General features: G+C 40.5%; 1 protein-coding gene across 1 annotated transcript in view; it reads left to right on the forward strand.

Moving 5' to 3' along the window:
• lmo4b (LIM domain only 4b) overlaps nucleotides 1-13,026 on the forward strand; it is a 19,113-nt gene extending 6,087 nt beyond the window's left edge. Inside the window, exons 3-5 of the mRNA XM_058639316.1 lie at nucleotides 5,281-5,377; nucleotides 5,999-6,154; nucleotides 12,026-13,026. Coding sequence (XP_058495299.1) covers nucleotides 5,281-5,377; nucleotides 5,999-6,154; nucleotides 12,026-12,034 — 262 coding nt within the window. The 3' untranslated portion in view covers nucleotides 12,035-13,026. The remainder of the gene's footprint in view (nucleotides 1-5,280; nucleotides 5,378-5,998; nucleotides 6,155-12,025) is intronic.
• Nucleotides 13,027-14,313: the final 1,287 nt, after the last annotated feature.

Here is a 14,313-nt window from a genome sequence, read left to right on the forward strand (position 1 = left end):
AAACTGTATTAGATATTCTCTTTTTCTTTTTCTTGATCTGTGATGCAGTGAGTTTGAGTTTCCTTCCTACAAACAGCACAGCACAAGGTCACATGTCATCGCCTGACGTCCACAGCGTCATCATCGATGCTTACGATCTATGCAAACTAACATGCATATCAGTTGTGTTACCATCGGCTCAGATGCTTATTTATACATATTGACCAATTAATCAATTCAATACGCGTTAATATTATTTTAGTGTGACTCAGAATCCGTTACACCAGCAGCTGCAATGGGATGTTCATCCGTCCGTCCGTCCGTCCGTCCCTCTGACCCATCAATCACACACAAGAGCAGCACAAACAACAACAGCTTTGTTTTTTCACACAAACAAAAGCTTTCAAGACCATTTTGTGTCACAGGATGATGGTGCTTTTAAGAAGCAGGAGGTGGTAGATATTGTTTCCGTGTGCCGCTGGTTGGAGGGGGAGAATTCATTTACTTGTGGCTGCTGGATTGAGGGAGAATGCCCCCCCCCCCCTTAATTGAATAAGCCTAGGTAATTAAATGGCACTTTTCCAATAGAATGTGTGAGGTAAATCTAATAGTTATTTAATATCACTTTGAAGTCTGCCCACTCAAGCACTATGACAGCACGAGAGAGAATGTGAACTATTAGGCCGAGGAAGGAAGGAAAAAAAACCTGTGATCTCAGAAATTAATTAAATCGCATGCAATTTAGGGGAAACGTTTATCTTGATTTGTCATAACAGAATTAATTCAAGGCCTTCAATTCACTTGGGGCCAGATCTGTTACTCTGAATTAACCAAGTGTAATTTGGCTGATCCCCCCCCACCACCACCACCACCACCACCGCACCCTCACCTCCCCTCCCCCCCTAAAACACATGCACAGAGACACACACACATGCCCTCCCCTCATCCTTGCAATCTCCAGTCCCTGTCCCTCCCTGTCCATGCCCCCCCCCCCCCCCCCTCTCTCTCTCTAATGCAGCTCTTGCCATTATGCAAAGCTCCCGCTTCAGTATCAATATGGCCTAGTGCTTTTAAGGTGCTTTGGCTGCTGATGTAGAGAGGCATTTTTAATGGACTGTGTTGCAGAAATCATTGTTGTGGGGGTAATTTTACCCTACTCAAAAGGCCTTGGCGAAACGAGGTCTGCGTTTACCAGACAGCTCCAGCAGCGAGCCACGCTATATTTCACCTGGCAGTCAGCGCTGAAATTAAATCCAATAGTCGTCGGCTACATGGAAACAGACAGTTCTAAATGTGCGTGCGTGTTCTTTTATTTGTTTTTGTTGTTTTAATTTCATCAAACGTGTTAGTTCTTCCACATCCGCGAGGGAAGATAAATCAGGATAAATCCGTTCTCCACAAAGAGCCACTGTTTTTTTTTTGTTTTTTTCCTACTTTTCTTTAGGAGCAGAAAAGCAAAAACCGGATGTGTCATTGCAATTAAAGAGTCCCTTGGCCTTAATTATACTGACCCTGGGTGTCTACTTCACCTCTGCGCTGTAGTTCACTGGCAGAGGAGGCCATTAGAGCCCAAGTTCAAACCGATATAGCAGCTTAATTGAGCACCTAAAGGCTTTGGCTCCTTAAATCAAATACTATCAAGAGGCTGTGCTCGGGTTTAAAAAGAAAATAATCAACTTAGGTGAAGCTTCCACACTGTGGTGAAACAATAGAGGCTGTGGTGAATTAAAAAAAACCTCCTGTCTTTGTGTCGTCGCCTCTCTGGAAACTCCTGGAGAACTGAACTTAGCAAATGTGTTTGACATTTTAGCAAAGTTTTGAAATGCAGTCACACACACACACATATGTGTGTGTATATATATCTATATATATATATAGATATATATATATATATATATATATATATATATATATATATATATAGAGATATATATATGCAGGCTGGATTGTAAAAGCACGGCCTATACAGTATGTTCACTCCCAGTGTCGTGTTTGTCCCAGTGAGAGCTGAGAATTGGCAGTGTTGTGACGACAGTCCAGTTAATTAGTTTCTGAAATTGAGTTTTGATGGAGCCTTTCCAAATGATGCCAAGACAAAATTTGCTTCTGCCTCCTCCTCCTCCTCCTCCTCCTCCTCCTCGTCTGTCTCATTCAAAACCATTTCTGTGTTTCCTTTTGCACAGAGCTCTAGCTTGTTTGTTTGTTTGTTTGTTTGTTTACATATTTCAACAACCGCACAGGTTGTGGTCAGTGCACTGGAAGCATTTATTTACATTTGAGTTCCGTTAGAGGACATTCATTATGTATCTAGTAGGAATGGACATTTTGAGCACAAATGCTATTTGACAGTCACTTAGCTTTGCCCAAACCAATATTCACATTGAAGAGATCGTACAAAATGCGTTCAAGGACCCTCGTAAATTGTTAAGTCCCAGAAAATAGTTTCAGTATTGTTGGGATTCCGAATTCTGGGCAAAGTTTTTTAAGTTTCTGTGAATGTTTCGAGTCCCCAGAGTGTGATGTGTTGTTCAGAAGTAGAAACTAATAAAATGTATCACTGCTTATCTTCAAATAGATATTTTATGAATGACCAGAGAATCCCATGTATTTCCCATTTGATGACAAAGGTAATCGAGCACAGGTTCACAGTGAAGAACATGACTTATTTTAGAAAGAGCGACCTGTTATTGTGTTTACTTAGTCACAGTTAGACGAAAAACTCGACACCTATTATGTGTGAAGCATTTTTCATATTGTTAATGTTTTAAGTGCTTCAGCCAAATCATTTGGACTTGAGAGTGAAGAGAGATTTAAAGTCTTGGCAATCATAGGGAATAAAAGATGGGACATCGACCGGTTCATAGCACTCTTGTCTGCATTTTAATAATATATTTGTTTCTTTCACTTCATCATCGAATACTGATTCATATTATAAGTTTTACTTATATTATTATAAGTTTTAATGATTTCGGGTACAATAAGCAGTTATTTTTTGACATATTTTCATTTGAGTTGCGATTGTTTTCATTTATTTAAAGTTAAGTTAAATGAGATATTAATTCATTCAATATTTGCTGTGTTTTTTTTTTAATTAAAAGGTTAAGTATTACCGCGCGAGAAATCTTCAATATTTTAACGTCTATGCTGTGATGATGAGAACTTAAAGATACAAATGATTTCTTACAAATCATTTTTTCATGGAGTTGTTTTAGAACATAAAGAAAGAACATCGAAACTGCAGCCTTTGTGAATTTCTAATTGCAATGTTCAAACAACTAATTATTTAGCTGCAAATTACACCCTTAAATATCTTTTTTTTAAAAGTACTCAGCCTCTTGTTCTTTTCTCTTGTTATTTTCTTTCTCAGCCAAACAACTTTATCTGATGCGCACACGCACACACACACACACACACACACACATCAGTGTTACACACCCTTCCCTCCTCCCCTCCCTATCCCTTTCTTTTTCCATCCCTCTCTCCCCTTCTCTCCGGAGCATGTCAGATGCCGTGGTCTTATTTGATTGCTTAGGAAAAGTGCAGTGATAGAGCAAACACCCGGTGAGATATGATGACAAATGGGTCCAGATCCCAGTAAATTACTTTCTGCTCAAATCGAAATTTCATTCAGTTTGCTGCTCACCGAGATGAAGTAATCTAAATTGTGGACTCAGAAGGAAGATAGAAGGGAAGCTGGAGCAAGCATTTCATTATCAAGAGGAGGGAAAGAGAGAGAGGGAGAGAGGGAGAAGGTTAGGGACGAAAGAGATGAGCAGAAGCAAATCTAAAGTGTTGACACCATGATTGAAAAGGTTAACCCATGCACATTATATATCAAACCGAGTAGCTACGGGCTTCTAATGGAAACACGGCACTGACGGAGCGTTCGCCGGAGTCCTAATGGCAAAAACACTATGTCTCCACCTGGACGCACAATCAAATCCTCTTAGGTCCTGATTGCTTATGTTCCAGGTTATTATTAGGTTGTGAAAAAATGTGTGCACCAGAAGTAATATGCAGTTTCAGTGAGTGCTGCAGGATTCATCTGTGTGCTGTGTTTTTTAAATGGAGCCGGAGGAGCAGTGCATTTGGCACCGAATACAGTTTTCATTCAGTCACACACACACACACACACACACACACACAGACGTGAGGACGCCACTGTCTGTGACACCAGGCTGAGTCTATACAGTGGTTACAACCGTGAGCACTATTCGGACAGGATTAGTTTTACATGGATACGTGGAGTAATGTGAAATTACCACAGGACGTCTCTTATATTAATGGCCAATTTGCACCGGATGGTTCAGAATGGTGTCTGCCTAGTGTGGACGGAATGCTTCAAGTGTCTCCATGCTTGAACATCTGTGGAAAACTACTTGTAAACAGTATATGAGTGAATATTTACGCACATATTTACTGCTGGTCTATTCACACGGGATCAGTATTATCTGGGGTCCTTTTTCCTGACCTTTTCACCCAAGGTAAACTTTACTGACATCGTGCGGTCATGGTTACTGACATGGCACATTCAGATAGGACTAAAATCACTGAGAAGCTCTGGTAATTCTTACTTTAACCAACCTCTCCATGTAAAACTAATCCGAATAGGGCTATAGACTGTATAAGAAGTGGCCATAAATGACTCTTGTGGTTTGCTGGCTGAGTATATTAAATAGCCAACAGGTGATGACTCTACTGGTTGTGAAAGTAACTGAATTTGAATGGAAGCCTATGGGAAAATGAACTTCTACTTCTCCCTTGATTTATAATGTCGGTAAACATTTTCCCCAGCAGTCGATGGTCTCCAGTCTCAGGTCTTCTTTAACACAATATGATAAAGTAATTTGCAAATTTGTGCATGAACAGACAAAAGCACATAGGAGTTCTTGTGTAAAACTCTGAGAGTCAATAATTTGACAGACAGAGAAAAGAAAAAAAAAATAAGAAATACAAAATAATACAGTAATCGTGTGTGTGTGTGTGTGTGGGGGGGGGGATTTGACACTTATATATGAAATATTAAATATGCAGTTTCAAGGGAAATGTACAAGACTGTTAACAAGTGGTTACAAATTGATTTAGAGGACAATAGTGGACAATAAAGCATGACACTTATTTGATTGACAGTTGATATGGTCCAGTAGGGGCCTGTGAATTTCCGGGTCGCAGAACGTCAACCTGGCTCCGGCCAAATCATCAATCTCAAGGCATCAAAAGGGGAGTTTAAAAGTTGAAGTCAGGACTGGTTGCCACTTACGCCGCAGTAACGCTCTCTCCTCCACTGTCACTTTCTTTCAGGTTATTCGGAAACAGCGGAGCTTGCAGCGCCTGTGGTCAGTCCATTCCAGCCAGCGAACTGGTGATGAGGGCACAGGGCAACGTGTACCACCTCAAGGTAAAAGCTTTCATCTGGACGAAGTAACAATAATGTCAATCAAACCTTTTCATCTGTCCTCTGTGTTGTGATTAAAGCTGGGCTAGGCAACATGTGTCTGTCGTAATGGATAATACAGCTTATTGGTCAGAATATGGCGATATGATGCGTATCCCGATACATAATTGATAACAAACGCTATTATAACTTCGACCTGTCGTGGGTGCACCCCGCCTTTCAACCTATGTCTATGAGGTTGAATCTTAAGGTTGAAACTGAGAATGAAGTGCTTATTTTTCACAGGTGAAACTGCTTCTGTCATTACAGAGAGAGTGAAGTACCTTATTGGTCTTGTACGGCTCAAACTCACTGGATATTGGAAATAGAAAGAACTCAAATACAATGTGATCCAAACAAGTATTTGTATAGTCATTTTGTAAATGGGGAGTATATTGGACTGATGTTGGTAGGAACTCATGACCGTGATGTCAGGATCCGTAACACAAAAAACACAAAATCGTACCGTCCCAGTGTTTAACAGCTTGAACCAGTCGAGCATCTGCAGCAACATGAACATGAACATGAACATGTGCATTTACCCTCAGATGTAATTACATCTCGCCTTCCCTCTCTGTCCTGCAGTGTTTCACATGTTCCACCTGCCGGAACCGGCTTGTCCCAGGAGACCGGTTCCACTACATCAACGGCAGCCTGTTCTGTGAACACGACCGACCCACAGCGCTCATCAACGGCCATTTGAGTTCACTGCAGACGAACCCGCTACTGCCTGACCAGAAGGTACGACTTCCACCCTACACACTATCAGCATCACTGAAACCTGGCGAAGGAGGGTTGAGGCTCTTTGTGATGACTTGAAAGTAGAGAACAAGTCGGTAAAAGCTAGTCATCAGTCAGTCGGGAGTCATTAGCGGGAAAAGAAAAACATCTGTAATATTCACACCAACATTTTTCACTCTGTTTATATCGATGCCGTCGGCTCAGCTGCACTGCGAGGCATGCGGCAGATATTAAATCTTACACGGCACAGATGAATTTTATTTTTAGACAGCCAATGGATTTTTCCATCATTCTTGTTGGAGGACATGCGCTCAGAAGATCTGTATTAACCGTCAGCACAAAACACTTAAAGAAAGAGATTGTGTGTGTGTGTGTGTGTGTTTTGTTGTCCTCTTGCTCAAATTTGTTACGGGCTGATACATATTTTTGACTCATCTTGAATTTATTTTCCACCCCAAGCCAGACCTTTGATAGTGCTGTCTCCATTAATACAAGTCTGACACTGCTGTATGTAAAATGTATACCACAGCCACCTTTAACATTGAAAACAGCCCCAGACTGCCACTCACAGGAAGTGAGTGAAACATGGGGAAACCTGTCTACAAGCACAAAGGGAACTTGGCTTCTAACTGGAGGGTTCCTGGTTTAAGGAATAATAATAATAATAATAATTATAACACATTTTATTCATAAGCGCCTTTTAAAACACTCAAGGACACTTTACAGAGACAAGTAGGCTGCCAGTCACTGAAGGTTTCCAAAACAGCTGCACTTATATCCAGAATTGCACAGAATTGTGTTCGTACACGTACACGTACACATACACATACATAACTAACACACCTTCTGTTTGATTTTTAGAAACATTGAACCTGTTTATTTAATTTTGACCTGTTTGCAACAGGCGGAGTTTTAAAGTTAAAGTGTGTCAGCAGCAGGCAACTCATACATGATGAGATGATAATGTGACAATAAAAACATTAAAAAGCCAAATATCTATTTAAGTATAGAGAGAGAGAGAGAGAGAGAGAGAGAGAGAGAGAGAGCGCTATCTAACCTAACCACCATCCGTGTTAAACTTCCTCTCTGCTTGCAGTCATCTATATTTCCACGCATCTCCACTGCAAACCTGTTGTTCTTCTCTTCTGGTTGAGATGTTTTGGAGAGGGGTAGTGGGGCTTTTTAGATTTGGTAACATTAGGCATTTCAAGTTCATGCTGTTTTCGAGGCAGCTTTTGTAAAGGTGACTAAGATGCAGCAAAAATGAACCAATTTATCAGAGCAGACCTGCAGTATCCTGACATCTTCACACTTCACTTCCCTTCATCTCACTCCAGAGAGTCACTAAAAGTTAACAAGACCCTAAAAGAGAATTTGGCTTTGTGACAAACGTTTAATTGTGGCGTCTACAGACGAAAGATAGCGTTGTTGTACCTGGAAGGGTTTGTCTCGCATTAGCATACCTTTAGCAATAGCAACGGACAGTCTTTTTGTAAATAACTGCTGTGTTCATGTTGCTGTGCAGACTAACCAGGAAATCCTCGCTGTGAGCACGTTTTACAGCAGTGATTCACGTCCGACGCCTCTACCTCTGTGGGGAGGCGGTAAAATGCTCTCCTGTTAGCCCGTTAGCCCGTTAGCCCGTTAGCCTGTCTCTGACTGTTTTGGCATCCCAGAGTACGACGGCTATCCACCATCTTCACTTTTATGATGGGAACAGCTGGCAAAGAGACGAGTTGTCTGACATATTGCCTGATTTTTATGTTGTCTAGTCCATGTCTATTGAACAGTGTCATTTCCTGCCAGAGGGCGTTAGCTTGGTTGTGTGTCGTCAGCTACCGGAGCTTTAAGTGCTGTGTATTATTGGTGATGGTGGTGGTGGTGGGTGGAGCAACAGAACAAAGCACCAAAACATGAACAGAGTTTGCGGCCCATACGTGACAATGTAATGGTGAATAAACTGGTTGCAACAGCACTTCCATTTGTTCTGTTAATCTCTGGTGACATATCATGGTCACTTTATAACTTCATATAATAAATTCCTGACATAAAGCCCTTTTAAAACTGTATTTGACTGTTCACCTGCGCTAAGTTATTACTCCAAGGCCGACAAAAACGGGAGCCGAGCTTGAACACAGATGGCGGGCGGAGGCAGTCGCTCCATCATGAAAGCCGTCACCATGGCTTTCCCCCCCAGATTTCATCTTGATGCCTCCGGTGAAAGCAAAACAGAAGGCCTAATCATATACAAAGGATAACTTCATTCTTCAGGATGGCGTCGCTCTGCCCGCAGCAGATATAATCATCTTTGCCTCACAACAAGGAGCTTTATTGATACCTCGTCTGCGCACACAGAGATATGGGAGGTGATTGGAGTGTGTCACAGTCTGACTGAAAGAGGAATTATGTTGTTGGGGAGCATGCATTTCACCTTGAGTGGTTTTGTGAGTGGAGGAGAGGTAGGACTCCATTAAGCCCCCCCCTTCCTCCATGTCACAGGCCTTTTAAGAGCTTGTCACTTTTACAAATCAGCTCTTAGAGCTCTTAGAGCTGCTCACATTCAAATTGAAAGCTATTGCATTATCTAGCTTAATTTTAAATGTCTGTTTAAGTCCTCGCTCCCCTCCCTCCCCCTCAACCCCGAGCGTCTCTTGTAGCAATGGCTGGCGTAGTAAATATGAGGCTCTCATTGTTTATTTATGCGTTAACATCAATTGTAGTGAAAACTGCTGAATTATTGATGCTAAAATGCAATCTGAATATTGGCCCCGGTGCTTTAATTATAGCAGAGAGAGAATTATTAAATAAACAGAGACACATCGCTCAGCGGGAGCAGTCTCAGGATGCTCCTGTTATCTGCAGGAGAATTACTCCGCCACTGACATACTCCATCACACCAACACTCTCGTTGCTTCTGCTAAAGCCAAAGTCGGACGACCGGGAACACGTACATGCATACAGTGGGATAATGAGGAGCCTTTTACTGATGCTAAATCCATATTGTCAAGGTTACAATACTTAAAAAAAACAAAAAACTGCAACAACTACTCAATTCATTAGCTTGAGTACATATGTATGTACTCATATGTATATGTATGTATGTATGTATGTATGTATGTACGTATGTATATGTATATATATATATATATATATATATATATATATATATACACATATATACATTTATTTATATATATATATAAATAAATGTATATATGTGTATATATATATACACACACACATATGTATATGTATGTATATATATATATATATATATATATATATACACATTTATATATACATTTATATATATATATATATATATATATATATATATATATATATATATATATATATATATATATATGTCTTTCTGGTGTATTTAGCTCCTCACAATCATTATCAGTGGCCAACAGATTGAATCAATTCATTGTTTAATGATTCAAAAGGTGGAAAAATAAGAAAATAGGAAAAAACAGCACGGCTAACGTTTACCAAAGTTTTCATTGTGACTCAGTTCTGTAGAAAATGGCCCTGAAAACTAGGCATCGCTCAGTACCATTTATTTGTGTCTGTGTGTCTCAATATCACAACCTTGGGTTTCTGCTGATATTATATGTATCCGTGGCTTTTTAGACTTGTTTAAATAACCAAGCTGATAACACAGGTGTGCTGAGTCACTTATCACTTAGTCAAGAAACTAACATACTAACACTAACTCTTAATGCTACTGGGTTTTCAATTATGTATCAAATTGTTATCTGATAAAAATCCTTTTCAGATTTTTTAGGTTTTGGACCGATAGGCCTAAAGTTCAAAGTATAGAGCTTAGAAGAGCATCAGACCATGTGAAGTAAAACCATGTGTTCCAGACAAGGGTGCTGTAAGCGAAGCCTTAAACTAGAGACTAGTACATTTGTAATTCATATCACATTGGTGTGTCTTTGGAAGGAACAGGGTGTCTCTTGATTGATTTTCGGAAAAGGCAACAACCATTTATTAAATATGGGCAGAGCTATTTTCTAATTTGAACTGGGTTTAATCTTATCTGAGGCTTGTCATAGCTGACTTCATAGCAAGACTTGCTAATGTTGCTAAAGCAACAGTGACATTGTGTCCAGCGTTGTTTTGTGCATTCACATCCACAATTGGAGAACAGCCTTGTCTTTTGTCAGTTTATGATGTGTTTGGAGGTAAAGATATTGAAGTGATTAGATTAGCTAGTGCAACAGCTGCTGCTTGGGAAGTTTCTCCACTTCTATTAGAGATGGGTATTTGTAGCAAAAATGCTTTTCGTATATTCAATGGTATTATTCGTCAAATATTTGAATATTCAAAACTCCAGTGCATGAGAGCTAGTGGAAGTAATGCAGGGTTCATAGTATACTGAGCTAACGAGAGACACTTTGAGATGCATTCAAGAAACCTCTTTAATTTCATCACTTCTGCACATTTATGTATTTATTTAGATTTATTTTGTATCTTTTCTGTTTGCTGTACAACACAAACAAAGCAAAGCACGACGGCGTCAAAGTGAATGATCGTCTTTTCATTTGTAGCCTCCACCAACGTAAACGAAGCAGCTGCAGAAACCAATTTTAATGCTGTGACCACCGTTTGGATTATGTGTAATTTTCCCGTGACATAATTGGAGTCGTGTGCGTTGGTGGTGCCAGATATTTGATGCTCATTTATTAGACTTTCTTCTCAGCTTCTTCCTAATCTCTTTGTTCAGAACAGACAAATTACCTCTCTCATACCGAGCTGCGTTGACCCAGGGGAGTGAGACCCTCCCAGCGTCAGTCACTTTAATTAGCCCCCAAGTAGGAGCATGCAATTACTAATAGACTGAAGCCTCCTAGTGATTTGAGGGATGAAGGGAAAAGTAAATCGCCCCTTAGAAACATGGAGGAGAAGAAAGCCAGAAAACAAGAGAGATGAAAAAGTTGGATGGTGGTGGAGCAGACAGATAATTGTCTTTACTCCTCCTGCATCTTTCGGTTTCACACAATCACCTCCTGCAGTTTCTGTTAGAGCGACGTTCTAATTATAGGGAATCGCTTCGTGGATGCACTTTTAAGTTAAGGCAAAGTTAATAGGACAGCAGATGGTTTTTAAAGCGCGGCTGATCAATAAATTAAACACTGGTGGCGGAACGTTGTTTTATCACAGTCAAACGTTCTTTTGTGTTTGTAGGACTGAAAAATCTATCACTTTCTAAACAAAACGCCAGTGAAATTTGCAAATCGTTCCTTTATATTATTATATGTTTGATAATTATACATTATTGGGCCTGTAAAAGACAGTTTTCCTGGTAATAAGTTAACTGTTTTTGTTGTATACAATTAATTTCTCATTCTTTCATTAGCATACGATGTATGATGCTCCATCACTTTTCAAATCTATAATACAGTTAATTGTTTAGAGTAAAAGACCCATAGTGACTTGTATCACAAAAATCAAATGGAAGTCACCATAATATTTTCTCATCTGATGGTTTTAATGACAGGTTTCAAACCTGCAGTGCGTAACTTTTGGTGACTTTTGGTTTCTGTTTGGGAAACAAAGTAGCATGAGTTACAATCAGACCTGACCGAGGGTCTGTTTGGTTGTGTGTGTGTGTGTGTGTGTGTACGGCAGCAGTGCAGGGGTGGGCGGGGACAAGAAACTGCTCAATGACCAGTTTTGAAGCAGTGGAATTCTCAAACTTGTTTTGTGTTGTCAGTCATAATCTGTGTCTTGCCTCATTAGCGCAAGAATTGCTGCTGTCTGTGTCTCATTTGACAATGGTTTGAATGTTTTTCTTACATGTAAAACTTCTGCACTAGACTTTGAAATCTAACTATATTTCTTTGTGTTCTCTGTCCTCAGGTGTGTTAAGCAGGAGCTGTGCAGGAAGCAGGACGCGTGCCTTCATTTAAGCCCCTCACTCATCGTCACCCAAGACCGTGTGAATCAGCGACGCCCCGGCCTTTCAGCTGTGCTCCCACAAAAGGAAATCCTCTACTCCTCATCGTACCAGTGACTCGACTTTCATTTCTGTAAACCCAGAAACCCCCGGCGCTCGGCCTCCGACCTCGGCGTTCCCCCACGTACGGGTGGATACTTTGCACTTAGCCGCACCTGAATAAAAGCGCTGAGGACTCCACACGACCTTGGAATAAAAAGAAAAAAAAGCCCGGAGACTGATCGGAACGAAACCAGGTGGAACTCTTCAGGAAGAGAAAACAAAAAGATCACACAAAGAGGATGTTGTGACTGAAGCGAGGGAATGGGGACAAAGAAAAGACTAATGAGGCTAAAGAAATCCAGACTTTTCAACTCTGCAAATTTGTTAAAAGACATTTTGGGGGGAAAACCGGGACCTTTTCATTTTTCCTCTCTTCCTTTTTCTATCCTCATCTCCCAACAACATAGTGTTTCCACTTTATATATTTTAAGTGTTGTCAGAGGGGATTTTTCTTTTCTTTTCGGTGTATGTACAGTAGAAAACACGGGGGTTTCAGAAAAATCAGTGGCTTTTTGTGGAAAACAAATCATGAACACTCTCTTTGGTGTATTTGTAAAACTACCATGTATGTACAGTATGCATGTAAATGTCGTTGTCCAGGCGTGGCTACCGTACCATACAACCTCTCCGCACTCAGCTCCTCCCCCTCCCCCTCCTCCTCCTCCTCCTCCTCCTTCCTCTTTTAAAACCTGAACCCATGGCAAACTGAAGAAATCTGCTCATAGTCAGTAATGTAGAGACCATCAACATATAAATGCTGAATGAAAGAGAAATTTATTTGTGATATTTTCCAAGACATTTGCTCCAGTATGGTGTATTTAATTAATAAAAAAAATGTAAGTTTTAAAAGCCTCAGTAAATTTCATTGTAAAGCTTCAAATTCATGGTTTTGGCTTTTATTTTGTTTATTTTGTTAGTTTTGTTGCATAGTTCAGGTTGTTTTTTGTTTGTTTCGTTAGCTCAGGTGTGGCCGGTCGACCGCCGCTTTGTTTAAGAAGTTCTGTCATTGAGGTAAATCTGCATCCCCTTTATATCGGAAGTCAGAACTGGGAATGACATCACTCTACATGGTATTTTGCGCACTCGCACAGCTTAGCAACATCTCGACAGTTAAATATTAAACAGCACTATGTTAAAGGTAGTAGTCTTTGTATGGTGGCAGGAATTTTGGAATCCTGACTCAGGGTACGTTAGGTTGCGCCCAATTTCCAAGTTGGAAAATCGGTGTTAGGAACTGGAAAATTCCGGATTCCAACTACAAATGGAACGCACTGTTGGTAATACTTTGCCCTCAGTCATTGCCTGCACAGAAACTCTCTTTTACTGCCATGTTATCATGACTTGCTAGCGGACATCCAGTTAACCCCTCTGCTTTACAACATCTTTAACATAAGCTCCTTTCTTTCCACCCCAACCATCATATGGACATTAATCCATATACGTGCACATCTTCTGAAAGTGTATGGATACACAACAAATCTAAGTTAAGTACAGACAAAAGGTCCTGTCAGCTTTTCAGCTCTAACGCTGAGGATAAAGAAGTATTAAAGTTGGGGTTTTCCATTTTTCCTTTTCCATTATACAGTTCTTGCGCGGCTCTGTTTGACTGGACTCTACTCGTTTGGTTTGCTTTTCCATTGGGGTTAGTATCTGGTACCTGCTCTGACGGGGTTCCAAGTGAGCTGCGCCAATACTAAAATGTGACGTGAACAGACTGCCGGCCACAGATTGACAGTGTCGTCACTGTGACGTCCGACACGAGAATCAAACCGAAAAATGCCGAGTTATAGATCAGTTAAAAAGACTTAAAAATCCCAAAAACGTGTTAATCTCCAACATTTAGCAAGAAAATCTCTAAAATCTCAATATTTAACAGAGGCGTCTGGTGTATTTAGCGATAGCCGGCGATCGTGAGTCGTACCTCCGTCTCAGTAACCGTGTCAGATGGAGTCTGTGCTCCAGTCTTGCAGAAAGCGCTGAACAAATCTTTTTTAATGAACTGATAATGATGCATCACACCTAAAAGAACGGCGTTACTCGTCACTAGTTTGTGTGTCACATATTAAACAACGTCACCACAGTTTAAGGCAGCCATGCCATGGTGACCGCACGGTGCTAGCTGCTAGCTATCGTCTATGCTTCAGCAGTG

Source organism: Solea solea, chromosome 9, assembly GCF_958295425.1.
Source record: "Solea solea chromosome 9, fSolSol10.1, whole genome shotgun sequence".
In the NCBI taxonomy this organism is placed as follows: Eukaryota; Metazoa; Chordata; class Actinopteri; order Pleuronectiformes; family Soleidae; genus Solea; species Solea solea.